The sequence below is a fragment of the Gymnoscopelus microlampas genome, assembly GCF_963454915.1.
Source record: "Gymnoscopelus microlampas genome assembly, chromosome: 16".
In the NCBI taxonomy this organism is placed as follows: domain Eukaryota; kingdom Metazoa; phylum Chordata; class Actinopteri; order Myctophiformes; family Myctophidae; genus Gymnoscopelus; species Gymnoscopelus microlampas.
In genome coordinates, this window is record NC_139953.1 from 34,408,531 (window position 1) to 34,435,339 (window position 26,809).

At 41.4% G+C, this 26,809-nt stretch overlaps 1 protein-coding gene across 1 annotated transcript in view; it reads left to right on the top strand.

Annotated features, from left to right (window-relative positions):
• Positions 1-26,809, top strand: part of nt5dc1 (5'-nucleotidase domain containing 1) — an 83,183-nt gene that overhangs the window by 51,163 nt on the left and 5,211 nt on the right. Inside the window, exons 8-11 of the mRNA XM_084083185.1 lie at positions 6,267-6,364; positions 13,710-13,831; positions 22,239-22,415; positions 26,315-26,483. Of these exons, the coding sequence (XP_083939311.1) occupies positions 6,267-6,364; positions 13,710-13,831; positions 22,239-22,415; positions 26,315-26,483 (566 nt within the window). The remainder of the gene's footprint in view (positions 1-6,266; positions 6,365-13,709; positions 13,832-22,238; positions 22,416-26,314; positions 26,484-26,809) is intronic.

The following is a 26,809-nucleotide window of genomic DNA, read 5'->3' on the forward strand; positions in this document are numbered from 1 at the left end:
CTTTGGCTATTCAGAAATAGCAGATATACAAGCTCATAGTGCAGCTCCGAGTGCCGTGCCACAAGCTTGTAGATCTGCTACTTTTGAAAAATCGTGAAAATGTGTGCAAATCTTTGGATATATATTCTTCTAAAGCGAACATTTGTAACTCAAATCTTTGCTTCTGGGGGGTCCCTGGAACAAAATATTTTGAGATGGGGGTCCGCGGCCAAATACATATCATTTTGGGGGTCCTTGACATGAAAATTTGACGACCACTGACATAGAAACAGACGTTTTTGAGAAAACTGTTAGGATTTAGAAGACCTTTTTTGTAGAATGGGCCTCAGGGTCTCAATGGGTTAAGTTGTAATTAACATTACGTATAGCACTGCTTCTGCAGGCAGACCTCATCATGCTCCACATGGAGCGGTGTGTTCTCTCTGCAGCAGAGCGGCAGGAAGGCAACGGGGCCCAGCGGTGGGTCTGTTGGCTGCCAGAGCACAGTCTCCTGGGATGTCTGTGGCCCAGACCCCCCCCCCCCCACACACACACACACACACCAACCCCCCACCCTTAGCCATTTCCTGTCAAACAGCGCGCCACCTGGTCATACTGTTGTTTGCCTCCCTCTCCCCTGTGTTCCCTGCAGTGGTGTAAAGTAACTAAGTACATTTACTCCAGTACTGTACTTAAGTTAAAAAAAATGTGGTACTTTTACTTCACTGGAGTATTTCCAATTGTCTATACTTTTACTTCTACTCCACTACATCTCGGAGGAAAATATTGTACTTTTACTCCACTACAATTATTTGAAAACTTTAGTTACTATTTACTTTGCAGATATAAATTATTACATTATAAAACATACATTAACCACTTTAGCCCTATTTTATGCATAGGCTATTTGAAAATAGCCGATCTACAAGCTCACAACGCGTCGCATCGCGACGCGTTGTGAGCTTGTAGATCTGCTATTTTCAAACATTTTAGCACTTTTACTTTCGGTACTTTAAGTACATTTTGATACCAATACTTTTATACTTTTACCCAAGTCATATTTGAATTCCGGACTTTCACTTGTAAAAGAGTACTTCTACATTGCAGTAGTGATACTTTTACTTTTTAGTCCCTTTTTCCACCATCGGTTCCCTCCCTGCTGTTTCCCTTGGCCGCCCCCTCCTCCCCTCCCCAAGCGACCTTTCACCCCGCCAGCATGTATCACCTCCCAAGGACGCGCCACGTCACGTCAGAGAGTAGTAGCCCACAGCTGCCTCGGCGTATATATATGGCCGTGTGTGTGTTTACAAGGTCAGGCAATGCAGATTTATGTTGTGATAGCCACCGGAGGAAATTGAGGGCAGGCTGAATCTTGCCGGGGCTTGTGGCTTTGGGCACACAAGGGCGCTTTGTTCTTAGAAAGGGGTTGCTTTATGAGGCTCCTGCATGATGGGCTATTGTTTTTTTTTCTTCTTAAAAGTCTGTCCCCATACTAGCCAGGAAGCTTGGAGACTTGGAGGCTTTCGTCACCCACAGCCCTCAGGGCCAAACACTCAGGATTCAGTATTAGTACCAAATAAGACAAAAACGCCATTCAATCTGAAAGAATCCTGAATAGCTGCGCAAAATGTTACTTGTACAAATGTACTTAGGCAAGTGAAATAGACATGTGAAATATGTATATTTCGTATGTATATTTCGGCCTTCTGTGCAAATTGTATCCAACCATTTATCTGCACATTCCCCTTTAGCAGCAATTGCTAAAGATACCATACCTGCCTTAACCCATTTAAAACTGGAACCCCATTACGTAACTATACCTTTCAAGCCGAGAACCCCTTTTTGGGGTTCTTGTTGCTATGTACAGTATATAGCAATCATATCATTTTTCAGAAAACTTAGGTCAGGATTTAGAAGGCGTTTTTAGAATCTGCCTCAGGTCTAAATGGGTTAAGAGGTTTTACCATACCTGCTGTTCTACCTGTACTTTTAACTTAATTCTTTATCTTATCTACAATTTTCTTATTTTACTGCTTTAAAAAAACACAACTTCAAACGGCTTTTACTTCATTACATCTATTATCATTATTATTGTTGTATTTTATGAACACAGTCTGGAACATGTCCCACCAACATTTCGCTCCTTGTACCTGTATGAGTGAGCGACAAATAAAACCCCTCTTGATCTCGACTACATGCCTCAGCACCTCACCTTTGGATGTTGTCATTAAAGAGTACTCTGCCATTTCCTGTATTATTATCACTATTATCAAGACACCGATGCTTTTAGTTTCATTTCAATCAAGCTGAATAGATGTACAGGGAATATTGAGTTTATTAGGATCCCCATTAAGCTGCTGCATAACAGCAGCTATTGTTAATCTTCCTGTGGTTCACACATAACATAAAAAACATGACATTAACCACACAACAAAACAATTGACATTGACATTGAAATTGACGTCAATATTATTTCATTCAGTCAATATGTTCCCTACTACTGACCCTCCATTTCCTCAATTCACCGGAAGAAAATAATAAAATTGATAATAATAAAACCAAAATAAATAAATAGTCCTAGTGAGCTCACAGCAAATGTACAGTACAGTACTATTTCTTTGTGCCACTGGTGCTGGGACATACAGTTTAAAGGGATAGTTCACCTCATGGAGACCTGAATTCATGGATATTTTTTTGTTTTTGTCGCATTCCTAAGCCAATAATTTGATGACCAGTGGACCGGTAGGCAGCGGTTCCGGTAGGAGACACCAAGGAGACTGTAATAATAATACTACTACTACTAAGTGGATATGCCCCAAGGATGCGTTATACTGAAACAAAGAAAAAACAAACTCACACATACACGTGCGCCCGTGCACATGTGGTCTGGGGACAATAGGGCCTCACATCCAGTGCATTGGGTAGCTCAACAACAACAACAAGAAAAGAAGAAAAAAAAACATTGTTTTGTTTTGTCCTGTATACTTTCCCTTCTGCCATTCTCCCTTCTTGTCAGTCTCTTTAACCCTTTAAGACCGGGAATTGCGGGAAAGCATCATTTGAGTCATTTTAAGATTTCTTTGGCTATTCAAAAAACATAGCAGATCGCTATGAGCTCGTAGATCTGCTATTTTTGAAAAATCTTGAAAATGTGTGCAAATCTTGGAATATATATATATATATTTTTTAAAGCCAACATTTGTAAATATTTAGTTCCAGGGACCCCCCAGAAGCAAAGATTTGAGTTACAAATGTCCGCTTAAAAAAAAAAGAATTCAAATATTGCTTACATTTTCATGATTTTTCATGCACCGAGTGCCTAAAACAGGCTCAAACAGTGCATACGTCATAACCGGATGTGACGTTTTCGCAGATTGACGATCGGCCTAAAGCACGATGTGATACACGACGACGATGACTGTCCGTCACCCAGACTATAGAAAATAGAAGTGGAGCTCTCGGTTTGTTTTTTATACCGTGTGAAAAACCGTGTTTTTCCCTATTCTGGCCGAAAATGACCGGGGAAAAACATGAGAACCGGAAACGGAATCTGCGTCATGAAACCGGATCCCGGTGTGTGTGAAGTGGAAAACGAAACCTATGATGAAAAATAAACAGAAGAGCGCGATCACAGATTAAACAATGAAAATTCCAAAGAACGAGTTAACTCGTTCTTCAGAATTGCGGCACGCAAGCGATGGATTTGAAAAACAAATTAACTCGATCTAGGCGATCAATGTGTTAACAACAAGAAGAAAAAAAACATTTTTTGTTTTTGTCCTGTACCGTCCCTTCCACCGTTCTCCCTGTCTTGTCAGAGATCAGAGAGCGGAGAGAGGCTTTCCCTCAGGTCCTCTCAGTGTGCTGAGCTGAGCAGGCTGGGGGCCAGTGACAGTCATCTGTCAGAAGTAACGTACCAAAGCCAGAGCTGTCTAACAAGCCTCCTCCAGCCAACACCCGCCATGCTCCTCCACGGCTCGCTGTCCTAAATGTCCAGATTTATTACGAGATGGAGCGTGTTTGCCTGACGTTTGATGCCCTCCATCCATTGAATGGAGACCCTGGAAATGTTTTTGATTGAATGGGACGTGGTCCAGAAGCATACCTTAACTTAACCCATTAATAAGACCTGAGGCCGATTCTAAATCCGAACAGTTTTTTTCATGTCAAGGACCCCCAAAATGATATGTATTTGGCCGTGGACCCCCATCTCAAAATACGTTGTTCTGGGGACCCCCAGAAGCAAAGATTTGAGTTACAAATGTTCGCGCTACGAGCTTGTATATCTGCTATTTTTGAATAGAGGGTCTTAATGGGTTCAAAACGGATGCAATGAGCTTAGATGTGCACACTTGAACCCTGGTGCCCCCCAATTCTGGGGGGGAACATTTGAACAGAAATGGACGATCTACAAGTTCACAACGCATTGCAACAGGATGCGTTGTGAGCTTGTACTGTACTGTAGGTCTGCTATTTCTGGAAGTGAAGTGATTTTATGTAGAGGGAAACGAGAGCAGACCAAGTACAGAACTCCAAGTCTAGAGGCTTTAAAGTGGTTAAAGCAAAGCCATCGGATAACATGACTCAGCATCCTTTTCTTCCCTCAAGCCAACGCGTTTGCTTTGTCTTGTTGAGTTGAAGATTTATGATAATTTCTCATACTTGACTTTGATAGCTTTTTTGGTCTCTACGTTTATAGCAGTTATCTACTTACATACACGGTAATTTATCCATTTGTAACTCTGTGGGTGTACAAATGGAACAAAATTGACTTGAGTTAAATGCTAAATTACTCTTTGGTAGAGCATTTGGATGTGTTTGTATGGGTGTCTACCTTGCCATGATGTAAACCAGATATTGTCGATATCTTCATTCTTCAATAGTTGCTCCATTGATTAGAATGTGATAATCCAAAATAGCCTTCCCATTCACTTGCGTTGCAAGGTATAACATTACAAAACCAGCCTACACAAGAAAAAAATATATATTTTTGTTGATTTTACAGTTTGACTTAGGAAGAGGATTCAGTCTGGAGCCACGGATATGGATTCAGATCTTCAAATAGTAAAATCAAATTGACATACAGTTAACACAAATGTTTTATTATCCATTGCCAGAATCCACTTTTTGTTAAGAGAGTGACTTTGAGACCTGTTTCACCGTGAAATGTAAGTGAATCAGGAGGCTGTTTGGATGATCAATCAACAGAGCACCTATTGAAAATATGTATCTCACCCATATTTGGTTACATGACATGACAAGATAACTACACAACCCAAACCTCTCCCCAAGGGACATTTCTCTTTACATTAACGCTGGCAGTTTCACAGTGTAGTTGAGTTGAGGTGTCATAAAATAAAGAAAAGAAAAAGATAGGGAAAGGAACATGATTCATTCCCCCTCCACGTGGCGACTGGTCCAGGTGGGCACCACAAGCGCAGACGTGATGCAGCGTCAGACATCTCCATTCTCTTACTCGACCTACTACAGCAGTGGTTCTCAAACTTTTTCATGTCAAGGACCCCCAAATTGACACTTATTAGCATGCGGACCCCCATTTGAAAAGATATGCCAGGGACCCCCCATAAGAGAAGATTTTTTACGGCTCTAGCAGTGATTCTCAACCATTTTATTTCATGGACCCCAACTTTGACATGCATTAGAGGCTACGGACCCCCATTTAATGGCATTTCTATCACTTGGACCGCAATTTATATTGTAAAATCTTTGTCAATTTAACTCTGAGAGTGTACAAATGGAACCAAATGGACCCTGTTAGGGTCCATTTGGTTCCATTTGTACACTCTCAGAGTTACAGACCCATAAGGGTCCATTTGGTGCCTAATCTATCATTTAGCTGGGGACCCCCTGGAACTCCCTCAAGGACCCCTGGGAGTCCCCGTACCCCACTTTGAGAACCAACGTACTACAGTACACAGTCAACTAGCGCACAATCCCCACGTGGTACACTGTAAAAATCCTCACTGTGTTAGTTTAACTCTGACGGTGAACAGAAAAGAACCAAATGGACACTTTTAATGGACACATTTGATAAAGTCATTTTACCGTGTAGGACTGCTTATGGGTGTGCTGCAGCTGTATCAAAATGTTAACGTTATTATTTTATGCCTCTTACATTCTGCAAAAAACAATTACCAACACGTTTTGAGCTTGTACAGTAGGTTGGCTATTGTCGCAATTTGTCGTATAACAAAGTATATAGGGCTTATTATAAGTGGGTAGCACTGAACTGAACCTAGTTCTGCAATGTTTATTTCTCGTTACAGAACGGACTTTGAGGACCTCTTTGACATCATCATCACAAACGCCCTCAAGCCTGGCTTCTTCTCCCTGGTTCCTCAGCAGAGACCCTTCAGAACCCTCGGTGAGTCCGCCTCAGACCCTTCAGAACCCTAGTTGAGTCCGTCTCAAACCCATCAGAACCCTCGGTGAGTCAGTCTTAGACCCGTCAGAACGCTAGGTGAGTCCGTCTCAGACCCTTCAGAACCCTCGGTGAGTCAGTCTTAGACCCGTCAGAACGCTAGGTGAGTCCGTCAGACCCTTCAGAACCCTAGGTGAGTCCGTCTTAGAGCCCTCAGAACCCTAGGTGAGTCCGTCTCAGACCCTTCAGAACCCTAGGTGAGTTCGTCTTAGACCCGTCAGAACCCTAGATGAGTTCGTCTTAGACCCGTCAGAACCCTAGGTGAGTTCGTCTTAGACCCTTTAGAAACCTAGGTGAGTCCGTCTTTACCTTTTAACTGAGCTGCCCGGAGCTGTGTGCTACCGTGTGCCAGTTTGGCATGGCATTTTATCAGCTACAGGTGTGAGGAATTAAGCCAATATCCAAACTCAACGTGTTTTCAATTAAAGACATGATGAGAGGTGCAATAAATTGTGTGGCATTAAATTTGCAAACATTAACCACATGAACCCTAATGTCTCTATTCTGGGCATGTCATAAAATAGCCGTACATTCAGCGAAAATAGGCCAACATTCAGCGAAAATAGCAGATCTACAAGCTCTCAACAGGGGGAAATATTTCAATTTTATGTGAAAATGTAAAAGAAAAAAAAAGTCTTAAGATTTTTACTTCATTATTTTGAACACTTTTTGAAAGTATGCAATAGTGAGCTTGTAGATCAGCTATTTTCGACAAATCTTCAACAAACGTTTGACTGTTATGATATGCCCAGATTTAAATTGACACTGAGGATTTTACAGTGTAGATCGCGGCCCCAGAGATTCAAAAGAAAAAAGGTATCAAAAATGGGGGTCCGTGGCCTAATGGATATCAAACTGCGGGTCCTTGAATCAAATCAAAAGGTTGAGAATCACTGGTATATATTGGATCACAGTGCTGAAGGTGTGCTCTAGCAGGGGCAGCAGCACACTGGAATGCTCTCCGGTTCTCCTCATCTGGTCTTTGTTGCTGCCAGGAATAACACTGGTGGGATTCGTTAAGTGTGAAGACACAGTGATCCAGTCTCCAAAATATTTCTCTCTCTCTCTCTCTCTCTCTCTCTCTCTCGCTCCCCCTCTCCGTCTTGCCACGTTGGCCGAAATAAAATCAGAACTTACTCTTCTCTCTGGCGTGCGTAGAGTATTAGCCACTCCTTTTGTATTTGAGAGAGCATTACTTGCTTTTTCCACTCCCAGAGTTGTTATTCTCCTCGGTGCTTGCTGAGTAATGCGTCGCTGTTAGCTCATTGAGCACGCCCGCTCTGACACTTGCATGTCAGTGGTTCTCAACCGGTGGTCCGGGGACCGCCAGTAGTCCTTGAGGGGGGTTCCAGGTGGTCCCCAGCTAAATGATGGAGAGTTGGTAACGGACCCTTATAGATCTTTAACTCTTGAGAGAGTAAAATGAAACCAAATAGACCCTTATAGATCTTTAACTCTTGAGAGCGTAAAATGAAACCAAATAGACCCTTATAGATCTTTAACTCTTGAGAGTGTAAAATGAAACCAAATAGACCCTTATAGATCTTTAACTCTTGAGAGAGTAAAATGAAACCAAATGGACCCTTACGGGTCCATTTGGTTTCATTTTACTCTCTCCACCTCCATCACACTCACTCTTGAGAGAGTAAAATGAACGCAAATGGACCCTTACGGGTCCATTTGGTTTCATTTTACTCTCTCAAGAGTTAGATTATTGTTAAACATCTGCATTACTTAATTTACAAGAAGTCTACACAATTTGAGAATGTAGAAAATGTGTTATTTTGATCAACGTTTGCCTGTTATCTCTCCTAATGGTACCAACATCAATACAGCATGGAATTGTGGACAAAATCTTATCCAATGACAACAAAATATTATAAGTCATGGGTCTGAGAGTTTAAAATCTCATCAAACGGTGGTGGTCCGTGGCTCAAATGCCGAATAAATAATGGACCCTTGATATGAAAAAGGTTGAAACCCACTGTTATATGTGGTCGAGGTGTGAGTGAAGAGTCCCTCTCATCAGCTTCCTGACTCTGAATCTCTTGATATTCCTATAAGAGAGTGTTGATTTTATAAGGCTGCTGATGAAAACATTACCACGGGGATAGGTCTAGCTAGCTTGTCGTACTTCAGAATATGTGCTTTGAGGATTATGTAAGCTCTAGGATCTAACAGTGTGTTACAGTATTATTGCTTGAACTGCCAGTTGATAGACAAACCCACAGGATTGTTTAAGTTTGTGCAGTGCTTGCCAAGCACTATATCGGTAGTATTATGTAGTCTTCTGTGCTTGTAATAAGCCATAGGAAACAAGCCATAGGCTTTCTTGGGTTTAAAATCCTTTTAGCAGACCTCGTATTTAACTGTACTTTCCTGTGCTTTTTTTTTGCAAACTGCTAATAAAGTATTCAATCAATCAATGAGTATCCATCGGGCTCCACAACCAAGCTTGAACCCCACATAAGAGCTTAACCATTTAAACCCAAAGTGTATTATACTTTGTTAACCGCAGTCCCCCAGAGGTCTGTACTCGGTCAACACATTTTTTCCTCTACACACCACATCTCTTTGCCGAAAATAGCCGATCTAGTTTGTTGACCAGTGTCCCCCCAGGGGTCTACGTATACTTGGTGAGCTCCTTTTTTTTCTCTACACCAAATCTCTTTGCCAAAAATGACCGATCTACAAGCTCACAACGCGTCGCAGTGTGCCGTGTTGTGAGCTCGTAGATCGGCTATTTTTTTTCCAAATATTTTTATGGTGAAGCACAGGATAAAGAAATACATTTTCAGTTCAAACACTTATGGGGTGCTTCCCTTTTTTCCCCAAAAACAAACAGGCATAGACACTAAATAAACAGGTACGAAAAACAATGTCAAAATGTACATATGGATTGGATTTAACTGTTCACAACCAAGGCTGCCTTTTATCTTTCCAAAGTAGATCGGCTATTTATTTTTGACGAATGCTTGACTGTTGTGAGGATTGATGTGGTTGAGACCGGCACTGTCTGTTCTGTTCTTTTCGAGGTTACTGGCTCCAGCTTTGACTCTGGCACACTTGCACATGATTTAACCCATTAAGACCTGAAGCCGATTCTACAAATGCCTTCCAAATCCCAACAGTATTCTGAAAAATGTATGTTTCTATATCAGTGGTTCAAACTTTTTTCATGTCAAGGACCCCCAAAATTATATGTATTTGGCCGCCGACCCCCATCTCAAAATATTTTGTTCCAGGGACCCCCCCAGAAGCAAAGATTTGAGTTAGAAATGTTGGCTTTAAAATAATATATATTCAAATATTTGCACACATTTTCACGATTTTTCAAAAATAGCAGATCTACAAGCTCATAGCGCGGCACTCGGTGCTGCGCTATGAGCTTGTATATCTGCTATTTCTGAATAGCCCAAAGTGTAAAATCAATGCTTTTTAGCTCAAATCTAAAAATTACACAGAAGCGTTACAGGTCCTAATGGGTTAAGCATGTACACTACAGAACCATGACAGATAATGGTTTGCTATTTTGAGACTCATATTCAACTTTTACTCACTTATATTATATTCATTGTTGATAGACTGTTGATATGCTGTGCATACATTACGGTATATTCATCCATATACTCATTGGTGATAGATGTTTAGTCATTCATTCATATTCACCTGTTGTTGAACTGTACATGTGTATTTATTGATAGACTGTATATACAGTATGTTAACTCATTCTTTCATAGACCCAGTGCACATGTCTAGTAGTGTCATAATCAAGTCTTATCTATTTATTTTTCTATTCTCATTTATCTTTGGTTGGTTCTTGACTCTAACTCTTGCCTGCACCTCTCTTGCGTTTCACTCTTAGTACTGACAAGTACAGTAGTACATTGCTGCTATGATGACACCTGAATTTCCCCCCGGGGATCAATAAAGGTTTATCTTATTATCTTATCATAGAAAAGGGATTTAGCTAATTAGTGGCTTATAGCATAACACACTGCAGCCTTTTGTTAGTTGTTCCAATACATTTGTCATTTGTTCAGATGATGCCAGCGCTCTCTAAATATTGGCCTCGTGCTTGCAGATCTAATTTGATTACAGTACTGCAGCGCTACAGATTTTAAAAGGTGTTTTCAACATCCTCTCAGAAGCTCGGTTCAAAATTATTCTGGTTCAAAGAGACCGCATACTGTAACAATCACTTGCGGCAGTGGCTTGGGAGGTAGAGTGGCCTAATGGAAACCCGAAAGGTCCCGGGTTCGATCCCTAGCTGGCTCCTCCTGAATTTGCGTCAAAGTGTCCTTGAGCAAGACACCGAACCCCTCCTAACTGTCTTCTAGAATGCCCCTAGGTGGCAACCCTCTGCTCCTAATATTTGGGATGGATCAAATGCAGAGAACTCGTCTCCCTACGGGGATTATGGCAAGTTACCAAAGAATTCCTCTGTCTCGCAAGCTCCAGTTTCCTCATAGCTGTTGGCGGTGTGTGTGTGTGTGTGTGTGTGTGTGTGTGTGTGTGTGTGTGTGTGTGTGTGTGTGTGTGTGTGTGTGTGTGTGTGTGTGTGTGTGTGTGTGTGTGTGTGTTCCAGCACTGTTCTTTCACTCTCTTCTATCACAATATTTATAGCGTACTGTGATAACCCTCATTTTAACCTGTTGTGCACTAGACCACATGAACCATATTTTATACTTTGTCATATGACGGTGTTGTGTGAAAATGGTATTTTGCAATTTTTGGAAAACATTTTTTGAATGCTCAAAATAGGGACGCCAGTTTTTTTCACAAATGAAAGTTGGGGACGCTTTCTTCTCTCTCCACCTCCTACTGCTGGTCTTATGTGCCAATCGGTCCTAAACACCACACTCTTAACCTCTTCTGTCCGGAATGAGCAATTCCCCACTTCAAAGAGGGAGGGAGTTGCAGGCTTCCTAGATAATGGCCGAACACAAGATAGCGCCACATGTAAAGACAGGTCATGCAGTAGCCAAACTCAACATGGTTCACTTTGCAGTATGTGCTGCCTTAAAGATAAATTCTCAACACATTGACTGTGGGGGATGTCGATTTAGCTAGTCACTGGGGAGAAGGTACTGTACTTCTTGAGATAATACAGCTTTGTACAGTTTGTGCAAGCGAGCCATTGCTTGAGTTTTGCCAAATGTTGCTCCTATTACACTATTCAATAGAATGTTGGATACAGGCCTTGCTTGTGCATAAGTAATGTAATGACAAGAGGATCATTTCATCCTAGTCCCATACAGCAGTGGTTCTCAAAGGTACCAGGGGGTCCCCAGCGAAATTTGTTCATACAGCGTCACAATAATTTCAACTATTTTAACCACTTTTATACTTTGGCTATTCAAAAATAGCAGATCTACAAGCTTGTAGCACGGCACCAAGTGCCGGGCGTGCTACGAGCTTGTAGATCTGCTATTTTTGAAAAATCGTGATTTCTTGTTGCAAATCTTTGAATAATGTATATTTTTGTTCAACTCAAATCTTTGCTTCTGGGGGTCCCTGGAACAAAATATTTTGAGATGGGGGTCCGCGGCCAAATACATATCATTTTGGGGGTCCTTGACATGAAAAAGTTTGAGAACCACTGCCATACAGAACAGACACACGCATGCACGTGTGCACACACACACACACACACACACACACACACACACACACACACACACACACACACACACACACACACACACGTCTACACAAACATCTCTCCTTTGGTCATGAATGACTTGGCGCGTGGAACAGTAGAATAATAGTTTATTCTAGTATCTGGTTACTATCACACACCTCCAATGAGAAGGGGACATTATGTAAACATGACCAAATAGCTGAACAAAGCATTTTCTTACCGTCCTCACTAGAGCACTGGAAATTCAACCAATGCTAGACAGCTTTGGTTCTGCTGAACACATCTCTTGAGTCTAACCTCATCCATACTAGATGTATGTATGGATATGGATATATGTATATGTACTGTATGTTTACTAAATTAAAATATGTATTCTATGTATTCTAACCACCATATTACAGTAGGTGGCCAGTGACTTTGAGCAGTTTAACTTTCAAAACCTTTGCATCGTGCATGTCACACAAACAGAATGCGATGTTTGTTCATATGGAGTCCTATCCACAAATCCACCATTTAACTTCCACAATCCACATTATCAAAACCATTGGTGTTGTGTGCCGGATTCGAACCAACATCATCTTGGGTCACGGGCTCCATGCAGGAGGTGTGGAAGGAAAATGGCCAACGTCATTGGCCACCTACTGTATATTTCACATTTCTTATCTTCTTATTGTTTATGTGCGAAAATTGTTTGCTGTAAAGACCAGGTTCAATTGCAGACACTGCAAATGTCTCTATTAGGTAACTGTCTGTAACCTAGGTTTTGTTGTGCCTGAATAAGTGCGCCAAGAGAAGCTGCAGAAGAGGAGAAAGACATTTCAAGAGCAAAAAATGCTGGCTTTGCTAACGTTCCTCTTTGACACGTTGCCTGTATAACAGGGGAAGAGGAGGAAATGAGACCAGGGATGAGGTTGGGCCTGAAGTGAGCCCAGTCCATCCATCACTGTGATTTTTTTACTCCCAGTCTGGCTTTCCCCCCTCCACAGCTGTGAGTATCAGCGAGCGATAGAGCTTGGTGACAAAAAGTAAATACATTCGCTCTCCATGGAAGGGCATGCCAGGATACAAACACACGTGCTAACAAGCTCAAAACACAGCCGGAGAATAAGCTTTAATTAGGCTTCCCTCTCTCCCCTGACACTTTAAGTAATTCAAGACCACCGCACACACACCCCGACACCTAAATAAACCACATATAACCACATAAACCCACAGACATAGACCCATACGAATGTATATGGTTGCTGTGGGGCAGAAACCTTGTGCTGTCCAAAAAGAAAACGTTAAGGAGATGGAAAAAGAAGAATGAAGAAGTTTCCGACGATATACATATAATATACGCATAACAATGTGGTCTATTATAAACATAATATCACCCAAATAATCCCACTGTATCTGCTCCTGTTGTGTTTTCTTGTGGGATGTACTGGTTAGTTCTGTGGTGGCACGAGGTTAAGTAAAAAAGGAGGGCGGTTGAACGTTTGGGTTGCCAGAGAGCATGCGGTCACGCCTGCTCTTGTCCTCTCTCTCTCTCTCTCTTCCTAGTAGCAGCTGGGGCTGTGTGTGTGTGTGTGTGTGTGTGTGTGTGTGTGTGTGTGTGTGGTTGACCATGCGGTTTGTTTTTCTCTGTCTTTTTTTCTGCAGTGAACGACGTGGAGGAGAGCGAGGGCCTGCCCTCCCTGGAGAAGCCGGGCTGGTACTCGCAGGGAAACTGGCCACACCTCCACGAGCTGCTCAAGACCATGACCGGCAAGCCCGAGCCCGAGGTATATAACAAACACCAAGGTCTGGGACATCTCCGTCCCACGCTCTCACAGGGTATTGTAAAAAAAAAAAACGGAAATGAGAAAAGCACATGCTGGGCTTTTTGGTTGAGGCGAAAGCCAGACGTCACGGTGTTATGGGAACATTGGTGTTGGTTGAGCGGTGGTTGGAAAAAGCACTCATATTCTTTACTTGAGTAAAAGTATCAATACACCGCAATGTAGAAATACTCAGTTACAAGTGAAATTCCAGAATTCAAAATTTGACTGGAGTAAAAGTGCAAAAGTATTGGTGTCAAAATATGCTTAAAGTACCAAAAGTAAAAGTACTCATTATGCAGAATGCCCCGTTTCAAGTTTTCAAATGTATAAAAATTGTTTGAAAATAGCCGATCCAAGCTCAAATTGTTTTGAAAATAGCCGATCCAAGCTCAAATTGTTTTGAAAATAGCCGATCCAAGGTGCGTGTAGATTGGCTCTTTTTGAAATGGCCGAAATGTATATAGGGCTGAAGTGTTTACTTCTTATTATTATTACATGTTTTGTAATAATAATCAAAATCGACAAAGTAATTAGTAAGTAAAGTTTTCAAATAAATGTAGTGGAGTAAAAGTACAATATTTGCATCCGAGATGTAGTGGAGTAGAAGGAAAAAGTATTGGAAATTGGAAATACTCAAGTGACGTATAATACCTCAAAATTGTAGTAAGTAAATGTACTTAGTTACTTTACACCACTGGTGCTGAGCTACCTAACCAAACTGTTCCATGGACAATGGGTACTACAGTCCTTATAAATGCCTCCATAAATGCTGCAGTAATCGTGAGATTAGTGGATGACGTTCAAACCAGAGAGACCCATTCCTTGTAAATACCAATGGCTGAAAAGAGATCAAAGCTTCATTTTGGAAAACAATTTCCTGTTAGCAACGTACAGCAGACAAGAACATAACTGCATTCATTAGTCCAGGAAACATGTCGGTGATTACATTTGTAGCTATCTCACTGAAATGGGTGCAGTGTTGATTTTGACATAGTCTTTTGAATAAAATACCATTTAGTTTTAGTCATAGTCACCTGAAATGTTTTAGTTTTTGTCTAGTTTTAGTCGACTAAATATCATAAGATTATAGTGGACTAAATCTACAGTTGATTTAGTCGACTAAAATGTATTTTGGCGGTGCCTTGATGGCGTCGTAATGGCTGATTTTACACTGGGTTGCATGCTGAAAATAGCCGATCTGTGAGCTTGTAGATCTGCTATTTTCAGAGCGCAACACCAGAGCACAACCAAACTTGACTTTTAGTTCTACTGGATCTCTTCTCCACTTGTCCCTCTCTAACATTTTAGTCTAGTTTGTATTTATTTGTTGACGAAATTGTCAATATATTTAGTCATAGTTTTAGTCACCATATAGCTTAGTTTTTATTTAGTTTTCGATTTTTTTTTTCCAATTTTTCGACGAAATCAACACTGAATGGGTGACAGCATAACTGCTTCTACAAGACGTTATCTTTGCTTTGTGGTTGATTCAGGCCCAGATGGGAGCTTTGCGATCAATCATCTCGGGGCAGATTCACACCAGGGTGAGGGAAGCAGGCACACGTCCTGCAGCCTCTTGGCACAGCTGTTGACAGCTGGCAAGCCGAGTGCCAGCAAGGCTGCCTGCTGGGGCTTCCAAGACCAAGTCCATTCTTATAGCAAAATCTGTGATGACAACAAGGCATGCTAAATAGAAATCAGTTATTTATCGTCCTCCCCCTCATCATCATTTACACAATTTTTTAACATTTATCATTTTTTTGAAACTGTTCGCCTATAATGACATGGCCAAATTAGGGATTGATTATTCAAATATAATTGTGTTACACTAGACTGGTGCCCGTTGGGGAACGATGCAAGTTGGGAACGATGCCAATAGGGAATGCATGCTCCCACCCTGTTATACAATGCCCGTTATACCAGAGTACCCGTTGTAACTGCCTGTCTGTCTGTCTGACTGTCCCTTTTATGCCCATATATGGAGATCTCTATATCAATGGAAAAAGGTCAATTTCATATTTTTTATATTAAATCTTTTTTTTTTTTTTACAGTTGTTTATTGGAGTATTGTATTTATTAAATTACTATATGTGAAAAAACATAGACCAGCATTATCATTATATATATAAAAAAAAATAGGAAGTAGGCATAGCCTGGGGGTCGACTGTCAGTCCGATGACAGTTCTCCTTTGCTCCATGACAAACCTTTCCTCAAAGTTTTGTGGCGGTACATGCATCCATTCAGAAGTGATTCGCCTTTTTGTGATGATTCAACCACATCCTTGTTTGGTCAATCATCATGAAAAGTTCCATCTTCTTTGCCACGATGACCAATCTCTCCACATCGGTTTGTCCAAATCCATGCATTTCAGATATCCAGACAGATAGATAGACAGACAGACAGGGGCCAAATCATTATCTTCCTTGGTGAAGGTAATCATGATGCTAGCATTTTGATTTATAGAACAATTTGGGTTAGTGTTTTCACTCCAGAGGTGCTCTGTCCTACAAGGTCTGTAGTTTTGCGAGTCAGTGAAACCTACACATCAGTCATGAACTCTGACCTTTAAAATGGTTAAAATTGTGGTTCCCGCCCTTTAGCTTTGTAAGGCAGCACAGCATGCTGCCAAATACACAGCCTTCCCTAGTGTGTGATCATTTTCTACACAGCCAAATTTTCTACACGGAGGAAATATGAACGAAAACCCACAAGAATGGTGACTTCTCTTCTCTTTCCGCCCAGTGTAGTAAAAGTGTCACAGAAACTGCTCGTGTCCCTTAATTTCTTTTTACTGTGCGTAGCGTAGCGGAAAGGTTCTGGCCTGGAAATCTGCTCAGATGTAACTATAGCAAGCGGAGAAACTCTTTGGCAGCAGGGGGGAGAGTTACGTTGCCTTAACCCACCCCAGCCCCAAACACACCAATGGATGGAATACTCGTCATCATCCATCCACGTCCTCAGATCTTCTCTCTTCCTCCCCCACCCTCCCCCCTTTCCCTCTCACTCGCCCTGGCTCGGGGGCTCAATGCCCTGTCTGTTCCCCCTCAGCCACGTGGAGAAAGCTCTCGCGGAATGCAAGTGTCAACCTGCACTTACGGCTGCTTTTGAGTAGCTCCTCCGGGGTGACTTGAGGCGCTCTGTGTTTAGAGTTCTCTCCACTTTCACCTGACATGGCTTACCACAGGTGGGCTGAATGGACCCATTCAGGGGAAGATTACACCCACCCACTTACAGTCCTGACCAACCGGGGTCACAGCCGGGGTGACGGGATGCCATCACTAGGGCTGTCACGGTTACACATTTAAGTTGACGATTAATTGTCACACACGTAATTAAGGAGAAAACGTTTAGTACTCGCATACTAGCAAGGATATCCTCAAAATTGCATGTTTAAGGGCTGGACATTAACATTTAAGAATTTACATTTATATTCTAGTATTTTGCAATATGTATCGCAATTAAGCAATAATTGTATTGCAATTATTGCAAATAAATGTTAATGTCTTGACTTAAACCCTTAGAGCAAAAGGGTTTAAGTCAAGACATTAACATTTAAGAATTTACATTTATATTCTAGTATTTTGCAATATGTATTGCAATTAAAAAACAAACAAACTTGGAGTTACACCAGATAGGCAGATTTTAACTTGAATGTCTCCTTAAATGGAAAGAATGGAAAGAATCACTTATCCACACACTTGCTGAGAATGATTGTGATTGGTCATTCACTGACCAGTAACCAAGAACTATTTTTTCTTCCAGATTAGTCATGAAAATGTCAATCCTGAGGCTATGGGGAACCAGACTTCTGATACTGTTTCTACTCTACAAAGTGGTTAATTGGATTCACCTGGTGTCACCAGTCTAAATTGTTTCCTGATTAAACATTAAAAAGCAGAGGTCCCCTGAGTCCCCAGTATCAAAACGGAGAAGCCCTGGCTTAACCACATAAACTCTGTATACTTACTTGACCGGGGTCCCCCTGGGATCTATACTAGATCCTCTAGTATTTCCCTGTAAACCATACAGTACAGTATGTCTTGAAGAAATTTGCCACAACGTGCCACGTTGCAACACGGGAGCTTGTAGATCGACTATTTTTGCTGATTATGCACCCCAGAATAGGGACGCTAGGGTTCTTGAAGTGGTAACCGGAAGACTCACCCCAAAACACACTCGCCCCCATTTTTTTCGCGGACCAGCGGTTCTTGTATTCCTGTATTTGTTTTACTGAGGATAAGGTTAGAAATAAGTTTAGGGTTAGGCATAGTTTTACTGAGGTTAAGTTTAGGAATAAGGTTAGGTTTTGGCACCGCTTTACCGAGGTTAGGTTTAGGAATAAGGTTAGGTTTAGGCATAGTTCACTGAGGTTACGTTTAGGAATACCAGGGGAATACCGCCGCATTTGCCCCGGGGCAACTGTGTTTTGGGGCGAGCGTTTTGGTATTCCTTGAAGTCCTTATCTCCCTGAGCTTTTCCTCTCAGATGTGTCATTTGAAGCCCTCCACTCTCTGTAGCTCAGACCCCACACAGTGGAACACAATGGTCTCATTAAGGTACCCTTTGCCTTCTAAAGGGCCCCCTGTCTCTGTTGACCCGCAGACGGCTTTATCTGGAATCTCTGCTGTGAGTGATGTGGTGATGATAACAAGACCAAAACAATAAAGCCCGAGGGTATTGCAAGTGGGCCCACAAATACTTGTCAAAACACTACGATTGTAATGATAAAATATGTAAAAAAAATATGTAAATGAAAATGACATGGTATTTATTTCTCTAAAAGTCTTGAAAAAGTAGTTCTCATTGTGATACCGATAAATAGGAATACTTGTGTTTGTTCCATTGATCCAATAAGCCGGAACACAATCGATTGAGTGATCATTAAAATAAACATGCTCTGAAAATGCTCGTGGCCCACCCATCTTCTGACCACTTAACACGGCAGCCTGGGGGCCCTGATCCAGAAAAGGTTGAGAACCACTGGTTTAACCAGCTTTCAACCTGGCTTCCCTATTTTGGCCAAGTCATTATAGGGTGAAAATGTAACTTTAAAAAGAAATAGCTCTACATGTTCACGACGCATCGCGCTATAGATCTGCTTGTAGATTAAGCTATTTATTTTTTTACTTTTTTATTTTTCTGAAAAGTTTTGCCTATAATTGCTTGCCCCAAATAGGGACTCCGGGTTGAAAGTGCTTCATTTGGTAAACAGGCCTGAAAATGCTACACTCTAAAGTGTCGTTGACACAAGCCTTTTATATTATGAAATCTACAGTACGTGTTGTCTTCAAAATTGGTGTGTGAACTACACAGCTGGCTAAGAACCTCATTGATGATGAAATGGAGTGTTTGTTGTACTGCACCACCAAGTATACTGTACAGGGGAATACAACGTCTCATTGAGTGAGACATTATACAAGACCTTCATTTAGAAAAATACGTGGTGTCATCTTGTGTGACAGAATGATGGGCCACATAATGATCTGTTGTCAGTCGGGGACAAAGATGGGACAATGATAGAGAAAGAGCTATCTGCCCAAAAATCATAAGATTAGCGTTCCAGGGCAACGTGTATTTTCACTAGAGCCACTCTGATATGCTTCATTGACATGTAAGAGTGTCATTCCGGTCGTTTGCAGGCTAACGGAACTGTGTCTCGTTCCTCTGAAAGCACCTTCTGTAATATGTTTTGCCTCTGTGTTGGAATGCCAGGCCCTTGTAAATATTTATCATACTGATCCCATGCCGCTGGCTGCAGAGGCCAATGAACAATGGTTGGCGTACTGAACGGCCTAGCTTTTTTCTTTGCTTTTTTTTCTCCTCGGTTAGTGCACACTGCACAGCTGTGGCTAGTTCTGGGGGGAAAAATATGTTTTTACATTCATACCTTAATCCAGAGAAATTTAAAACAAGTGCAGCTGTACGGTTAACCTTTTTCTTTTTCTTTTTTTTTATCACATGGATCCACATGGCAAGCGCCTGATAGATCCTCTGAGTTGCCATTATAAGAGAATAGGGCAAGAGTTCCACAAGGGGGCGGTTCTTTTAAAAACATAGGAATAGGTCCAGCTGGAAATGTGATGCCTGAAGGCTCTTCCCCACTGGGCTGTTTGTTGATGTATGGAGGGACCTGGCTGTATGCGCACCACAAGGGTCTGTGAAGGGGATAAACTGTAAAATCCTGAGTGGTATTTTAAACTCTTGAGAGTGTACAAATGTACAAAGTACGAGTTGCAAATTGATAAATTAATACTGAGGATTTTACTGTGTTGAGTGACCTACCCAACTGCATGAATGCATGATGGACACAACGTCTCATTTTGTTTAGACGTCATTATTATCATATGGCTTTATTTAACCAGGAGCTCCCTTTTAAGATGTAAAAATGGGACCTGGTCAAAAGAACAGCATCAGGACATAAGAGAGGCAGACATCAGATAATATATCTATGCTATCCGGCAGAAACCAGCTAACTCCAAAAACAAAACAAAAAGTGGAGTTAGGAGGTTTTGTTCATCATTGATAAGAACAGCTGAATGGACCTCCAAGCTCACAATGAGGTTGGAGGTCAAAAGGGGGTGGAGCCTGGAGTCAGCTAACTCCACCCCCCTTTGGTGGACTTAGCTGGTTTAGCAGAAAGTTTGAGGATCCAAAGGAGTTAGCTGGTTTTGTCAGAAGCACTTCTTAATACTTTTCATAGGTTAAATATTGTTTTAATCAACACACAGACGTAAAGGGTGTTCAATAGCACTGATTTATGGAAGAAATGCAAAAGCGGAAAAATTGAGTTTTCATTATCATTATTGGAAGTAAGAACTTTTAATGTTTAGCGCTAGTGCCTTCTAAAGACGAGGTTCGATGAGAAATGCCACATGTGGTGGACGTGTGTTCAGCTGTGTTATCTCGGTGGTGTTGATAGCTACCGTTCATCTGATGGAGCAGCCTAGCTGAGCACAAGTTACATAAGTGGAAGACAGAGCAAGGAAGACTTATGGGTTTTAAAGATGTTTTCTTTTTTTCCTTCTTTTTCTTTTTTAGGGCCAACCTTGCACCAGGATTTATGCTGCAGCCAGAGAAAGTACAATAAAACATATGGCTTTTATTTAAGGGCCTCGCTCGATTCATGCCAACATTTTACAGCCATTTCGATGCTCAACAAAGTGCAAACTGCATCTTAAATTTAATATCCGCCCCTAAATGGGCTCTGTCATATTACTACCTTTAAATACTGGAAAGCCTTTTTTTTATTAAAGGACTTTAAAAGGCTTTGTTCAGTTGAATTCCGTATCGTTTTCGTTTCAACCTCCTAATCTCACATTCCTATTCTCCAGTATTTTCTCTCCAGTCTGACTGGCGTAGAAACATATGTACAGTAACTGTTGAATTAAAAGCTCTAAGTACTGTGCCCCTTGCTGTCAATGGAATGCTGTTCAGTTAAGGCCTGTCTCAACTTGTTTTTCTTTCCAGGCATTGAAAGACAAAGGAAGTACGATGGTCAAAGAAGTCATGATGAGTTTTGCAGGCTCATCGTGTCTGGTCTAGTTCGCCTTTGGGGCAACATATGTTGGCTTTATTGAATTTGACTACCTCTGTTTAGTGCTCTGCAGAGAAAGAATTCAGTCCAATTCCAATTTTATCGCAGCACTGCCACTAAGTAGACAAATCAGAGCAGTTGTTCCCAAAGTGGTGGCCTTATGTCATCTGATCATTTTATGGGGATCCCTTGCTAAAAAAAAAAGTTTCATTTATCAGTCATTCTGATTATAGTTTTCACATCTCCTTATCTACAGTATTTTGTAGACCAGGGATTCTCAAACTTTTTCGTGTCAGGGACCTCCAAATTGATATGTATTTGGCCGTGGACCCCCCGTCTGAAAATGTTTTGTGTGCCATGGACCCCCAGAAAAATAGCAGATCTACAAGATCTTGTATCTGCTATTTTTGAATAGCCAGAGTATAAAATTTGAACATTATTGTGATGATTTATTAACACATTTTGCCGGGGACTCTTTGGTACCCCCCCAAGGACCCCTGGGGGTCCCCAGACCCCACTTTAAGAACCAATGGTGTAGACTAAAGCATATTTATTTGAATGAAAATTGTTTTGTGACAATAGCACATCTACAAGCTCACAATGTGTGACGAATGGCAATGTGACATGTTGTGAGCATTTTTTTTTTGTTTAAAGCAGTTCATTCACAATGTATTTTTGTAAGTTTGGGTTCTGCGTAGACTGTAAATTTCTCTTCTGGGTCTTCTAGCTGAAAACGTTTTGGAAACCCCTGGGTCTGAAAGACTGAGCTGAGTCCAGTATGTGGCAGCTGTTAATGCACCATCCCTCCCCCCGTGTGTGTCCCCCCCCTCCAGGTAGTGTACTTTGGTGATAGCATGCGGTCGGACATGTTCCCCGCCAGCAGCTTCGGCAAGTGGGAGACGGTGATGGTGGTGGAGGAAATGGAGGGAGAGGGCGTCCCGAAGAGCGACGCGGCCGTGTCCAATGAGGCCCAAGAAGTGGAGCCGCTGGAAAAGAAGGGAAAGTTTGAGGTAAGTTCACACAAGCAGCTGTTTCCGTTTAGCGCGCTCACCCACCATTGCTCCCCCCTTGCCTGCCCCCCCCCCCTACGAAACCTCCCTACCCCCATGCCTTTGGCTGAGAGCCACCAACATACCCTTTGTAGACTGGGTCTTTGCATGTGTACACGTGTGCTGCAGTGTGCTGCAGTATGCAGGGTTCCATTTGATGGGGGGGGGTGGGGGGCGGGGGTCCATGCCTCTGCTTTTGATATCCCCTCCTCTGATCGTTCTTTTTTTATATGGCTGGTGGGGATATGTGTTTTTTTTTTAAAGGATAGCGCAGGCACATCTACGTGGGTGCAGGACAAACAGCTATATAACAGATAACTTTATAGTGTCCACACACTGGTAATGACAAAAGTCTCCAGTGATTTATTGCTTGTCAACGTTTCAATCAGTTCAGATCTTCCGCTGTACTGAAAGCTGAGCCATGCAGTGGTGGAAAAATGACTATTTATTTTTTACCTAAGTAAAAGTATCAATATGGCAATGTAGACTTACTCTGTTACAAGTAGAAGTCCGGAATTCAAAATACCTGAGTAAAAGTACAAAGGTATTGGTATGAAAATGTACCTAAAGTGCCAAAAGTAGAAAGTACTCATTATGCAGAATGTCCCATTTCACAAGTTGTCTAAAAACATCCAAAAATATTTCGAAAATACCAGATCTACAAGCTCACAATGCGTCGCATCGTGACGCATTGTGAGCTTGTACATCGGTTATTTTCAAATGGCCGAAATGTATACAGAGCTGAAGTAATGGGCTGGGTAATGTATGTTTGGCAATAATAATCTAAATCTACAAAGTAACTAGTAACTAAGGTTTTCAAATAATTGTAGTGGAGTAGAGGTAAAATTAATGAAAATTGGAAATACTTCAGTAAAGTTAAAGTGCCTAAAAATGTAGTACTTGAGTAAATGTACTTTGTATAATGACTTTACACCACTGGAGCCATGTACATTTTTTGGAGTATCTGACCTGTAGAGAGGAAGGAGGAAACTCTTAATGAAATGATCTCAACAAGGATGTACAGTACAGTATAATACTGCCCAGTGCTGCCCTCTCCCTCAACAAGCAGGCTCTGGCCTGTTGAAAGCTGCAGTTCTTGCACAGTCGCCTCTCTGTGACAGTGTGCCACGCTACAGGATGTGTGTTCCCCCCCACACGCACACATATACACACACATACACACACATACACACACACACACACACACACACACACACACACACACAGACACAGACACACACACACACACACACACACACACACACACACACACACACACACACACACACACACACACACACACACACACACACACACATGAGTCAGCGTATCTGTGGCAAGACATATTAGACTCATGAAGAATAACCCATTAACCCATTAAGACCTAAGGCCGATTCTGAAGAACGTATGTTGCTATGTCAGTGGTTCTCAAACCTTTTCATGGCAAGGACCCCCAAAATGATATGTATTTGGCCGCCGACCCACGTCTCAAAACATTTTGTTTCAGGGACCCCCAGAAGCAAAGATTTGAGTTAGAAATGTTTGCTTAAAAATATATATATTCAAAGATTTGCACAAAGTTTCACGATTTAAAAAAAATAGCACATTCACAAGCTTGTAGCGTGGCACAATGTGACTAAGTTGTGAGCTAATAGATCTGCTATTTACAGAGTATGACACTGGCACACGACTAAATATAAATTAGGCTTAAAATCTCTGATATGACCGCTGACTGAGCCAGTTCTGTTCTATGAGCAGTGCAAGGTACCAACATCGTCAGGGTTTCAGTTTTCATTGAGGAAAATTTTTGTTTCATGTTAATGAAACTCATATGGAGAAACCTTATTTTATTATATTATTTTGGCTGTCTGCTCCTGACTGTAACTTGTTTTTATTTTCATTTTATGTTGTACAGTTTAAAAGAGTTAGAGGCCAGTTGTCTAGTGTGGTGTGTGGTGTGGTGATCTCTCCAAAATGTTTGGACAGCACCATATCCATTGCAATAAATCTCTTCTTTTATCACTTGAACCCCCGAAAATACGAAATCTCAGCTCTGAGCTTTTTGTTTTCGGTAGATCAGTGTAGAGGGAAACAATTAGGGGGCCTAGTATAGAGCCCAGGGGGACTCCGGTCAATGAAGTATTTAGGGTTTAAGTGGTTAAATATCTGTGTTGCTTCCTGTCCCTGATAGCATATCTGCAATTCTGCATGCTTAGCACATTTTAAAACACCACATCCTGTTTTCCAGAAGTGCTGTGCTCATCAACACATAATCGAGGAAATGATAACTTGACTCATTAGTTACAATTACATGTACTGTAATAACAGGATTGGTTATTTCTGGGAAATGGGAGCGATTGTAATTCTGTGTAGTTGAAAATCAACCAAAGAGCTTTTTGTGATGAAGGCAGTTTTTTTTTGGTTTGTTTTTATATAACCTTTATTTAACAATGCTGACAATGAAGAACAAGTTCTTATTTACGACTTTGGCCCGGCAAAAGGCAACTCCTCTTGAGGGAGAGAGGGGTAGGGGATAAAAGAAATCAACATTCTGGTTAAAAGCAAATAAAAACTAAGCAATATTGTAAATCACAGTAAGAAGTAAGACCACAAGAAAAACAAGCAGGGGCTGAAGGACAGCAACATACTTCTTTAACTGACTCATAGTGACTCATTATTTACAAATAAGCAAAAGGATTGGGTATTTCTGGGAAATGTGAGCGATTTTAATTCTATGTACTTGGATGTCATCCGTTTTTTTGTGATGAAAGCAGTTGGGGGGGGGGGGGGGGGGGCTTACCTCATACAGTAATTCCATAGAAGTTCATAGTGGGGTTGTCTTCTCCTCAGCAGGACCAAACTTGTCCAGGGAGCTCATCTCCAGCCCAGTTACAGTACATAGTGGTAAATAGGGCTGTCTGTCATGATCATGCCATTTTAGTTGATTGATTTGTCATACAAATAATTGCGGTGCTATCGGAAATAGTCCATGGTTGAGATGGCTCTATTCTCTGATTGTGTAAAGACTTTATCACCAGCTCTCACGTTCTGTCCATTCAGGTACTTATTTTATTTGCAAAAACGGCAACATGGAACATGTTGTTATTTTTGCAAATTAAACCATTCTTTATATCAGTGGTTCTCAACCTTTTCAGGCTGCGACCCCCCAAAGTAATCATATTTGAACTGGAGTAGGAGTTGAGGTATTACATTTAGTTTGACTTGGTTCAACAGATAAATATTGTGAAAGTAGCAGATCTACAAGCTTGTGAGCTTGTAGATCGGCACTTTTCACAAATGTTCCCTCTTTCTTATATTATTTGACAATTTGGCCAATGTTTGACCAGTTTTTATAGTATCGTTTTTTGAGTACTTTTGATGCAGTGATGGTCTTTTTTTTTCTTTCTTTCTTTTTTTAGGTATTAAAAAGGTCTGAAAAGTCCTTAAATTGTCACTTCACTGTCATCTGGGGACCGGCAAGTTTTTTGATATGGTTTGTGTGTGACTCACTGGAGTTGTGCTTGCATCTCTTTTAAGTGTCTATTCTCTGATTAGCGTAGGAGCTTTGCTGACACAAGGTGCGTCATATTTAAGTCCTGGGTGGAGGGAAGCTCACATCCACTTTTGCTTACCAATTGAACCCCTGCATCTCTAATCTGGAGGGAGCAAAGAAATAGGCGATCTACAAGCTCACAAGCTTGTGAACTTGTAGATTGCCTATTTCTTTGCCTATTTGCCTATTTTTGGCAGAGAGATGTGGTGGTGTAAGAGGGAAAAAGAGTGCACCAAGAATAGAGGCAACTCATGTCCAGTTTACTAAGTATAGAGGGTTTAAAGTGGTTTGCTTTACTCTTTAACAGGACCAGGGGATGAAGGCGCCCTCGGACGTGTCCAAGCAGTGGGGGTCTTACTTCGTTGACGTCCACAAGGCCAGTGGAGCCGACGAGGAGACCCAGAAGCTCACCTGGTGCGGCCATTGCATCCACAAATACAGCACTATGGCCATCCCTAGTGTGGAACACATAGCAGGTAATGTTGGACAAGACTGTGGGTGCCGGGCTAAGGGCCCACATTGGAAGAAAACCATCTCTACAGTAAAGTCATCACTCTGAATCATCTCCATTGCATTTTTATTACGTACAAGGTTGTGTACATAACACTGTTTGTCTGTATTGAAATGAAAACTTTATAATGAATAGTAAATGATAAAAAGAGAGTTTACAAATCGAACCAAATAGACCTTTAAGGGTCCATTTGGTTCCATTTGTACACTCTTACACTCTCTGACTTACAAATGGATAAATTAATACTATTTCACAGTGTAGTCTTTGTAAAAGGCATGGTCGAAATAGTTT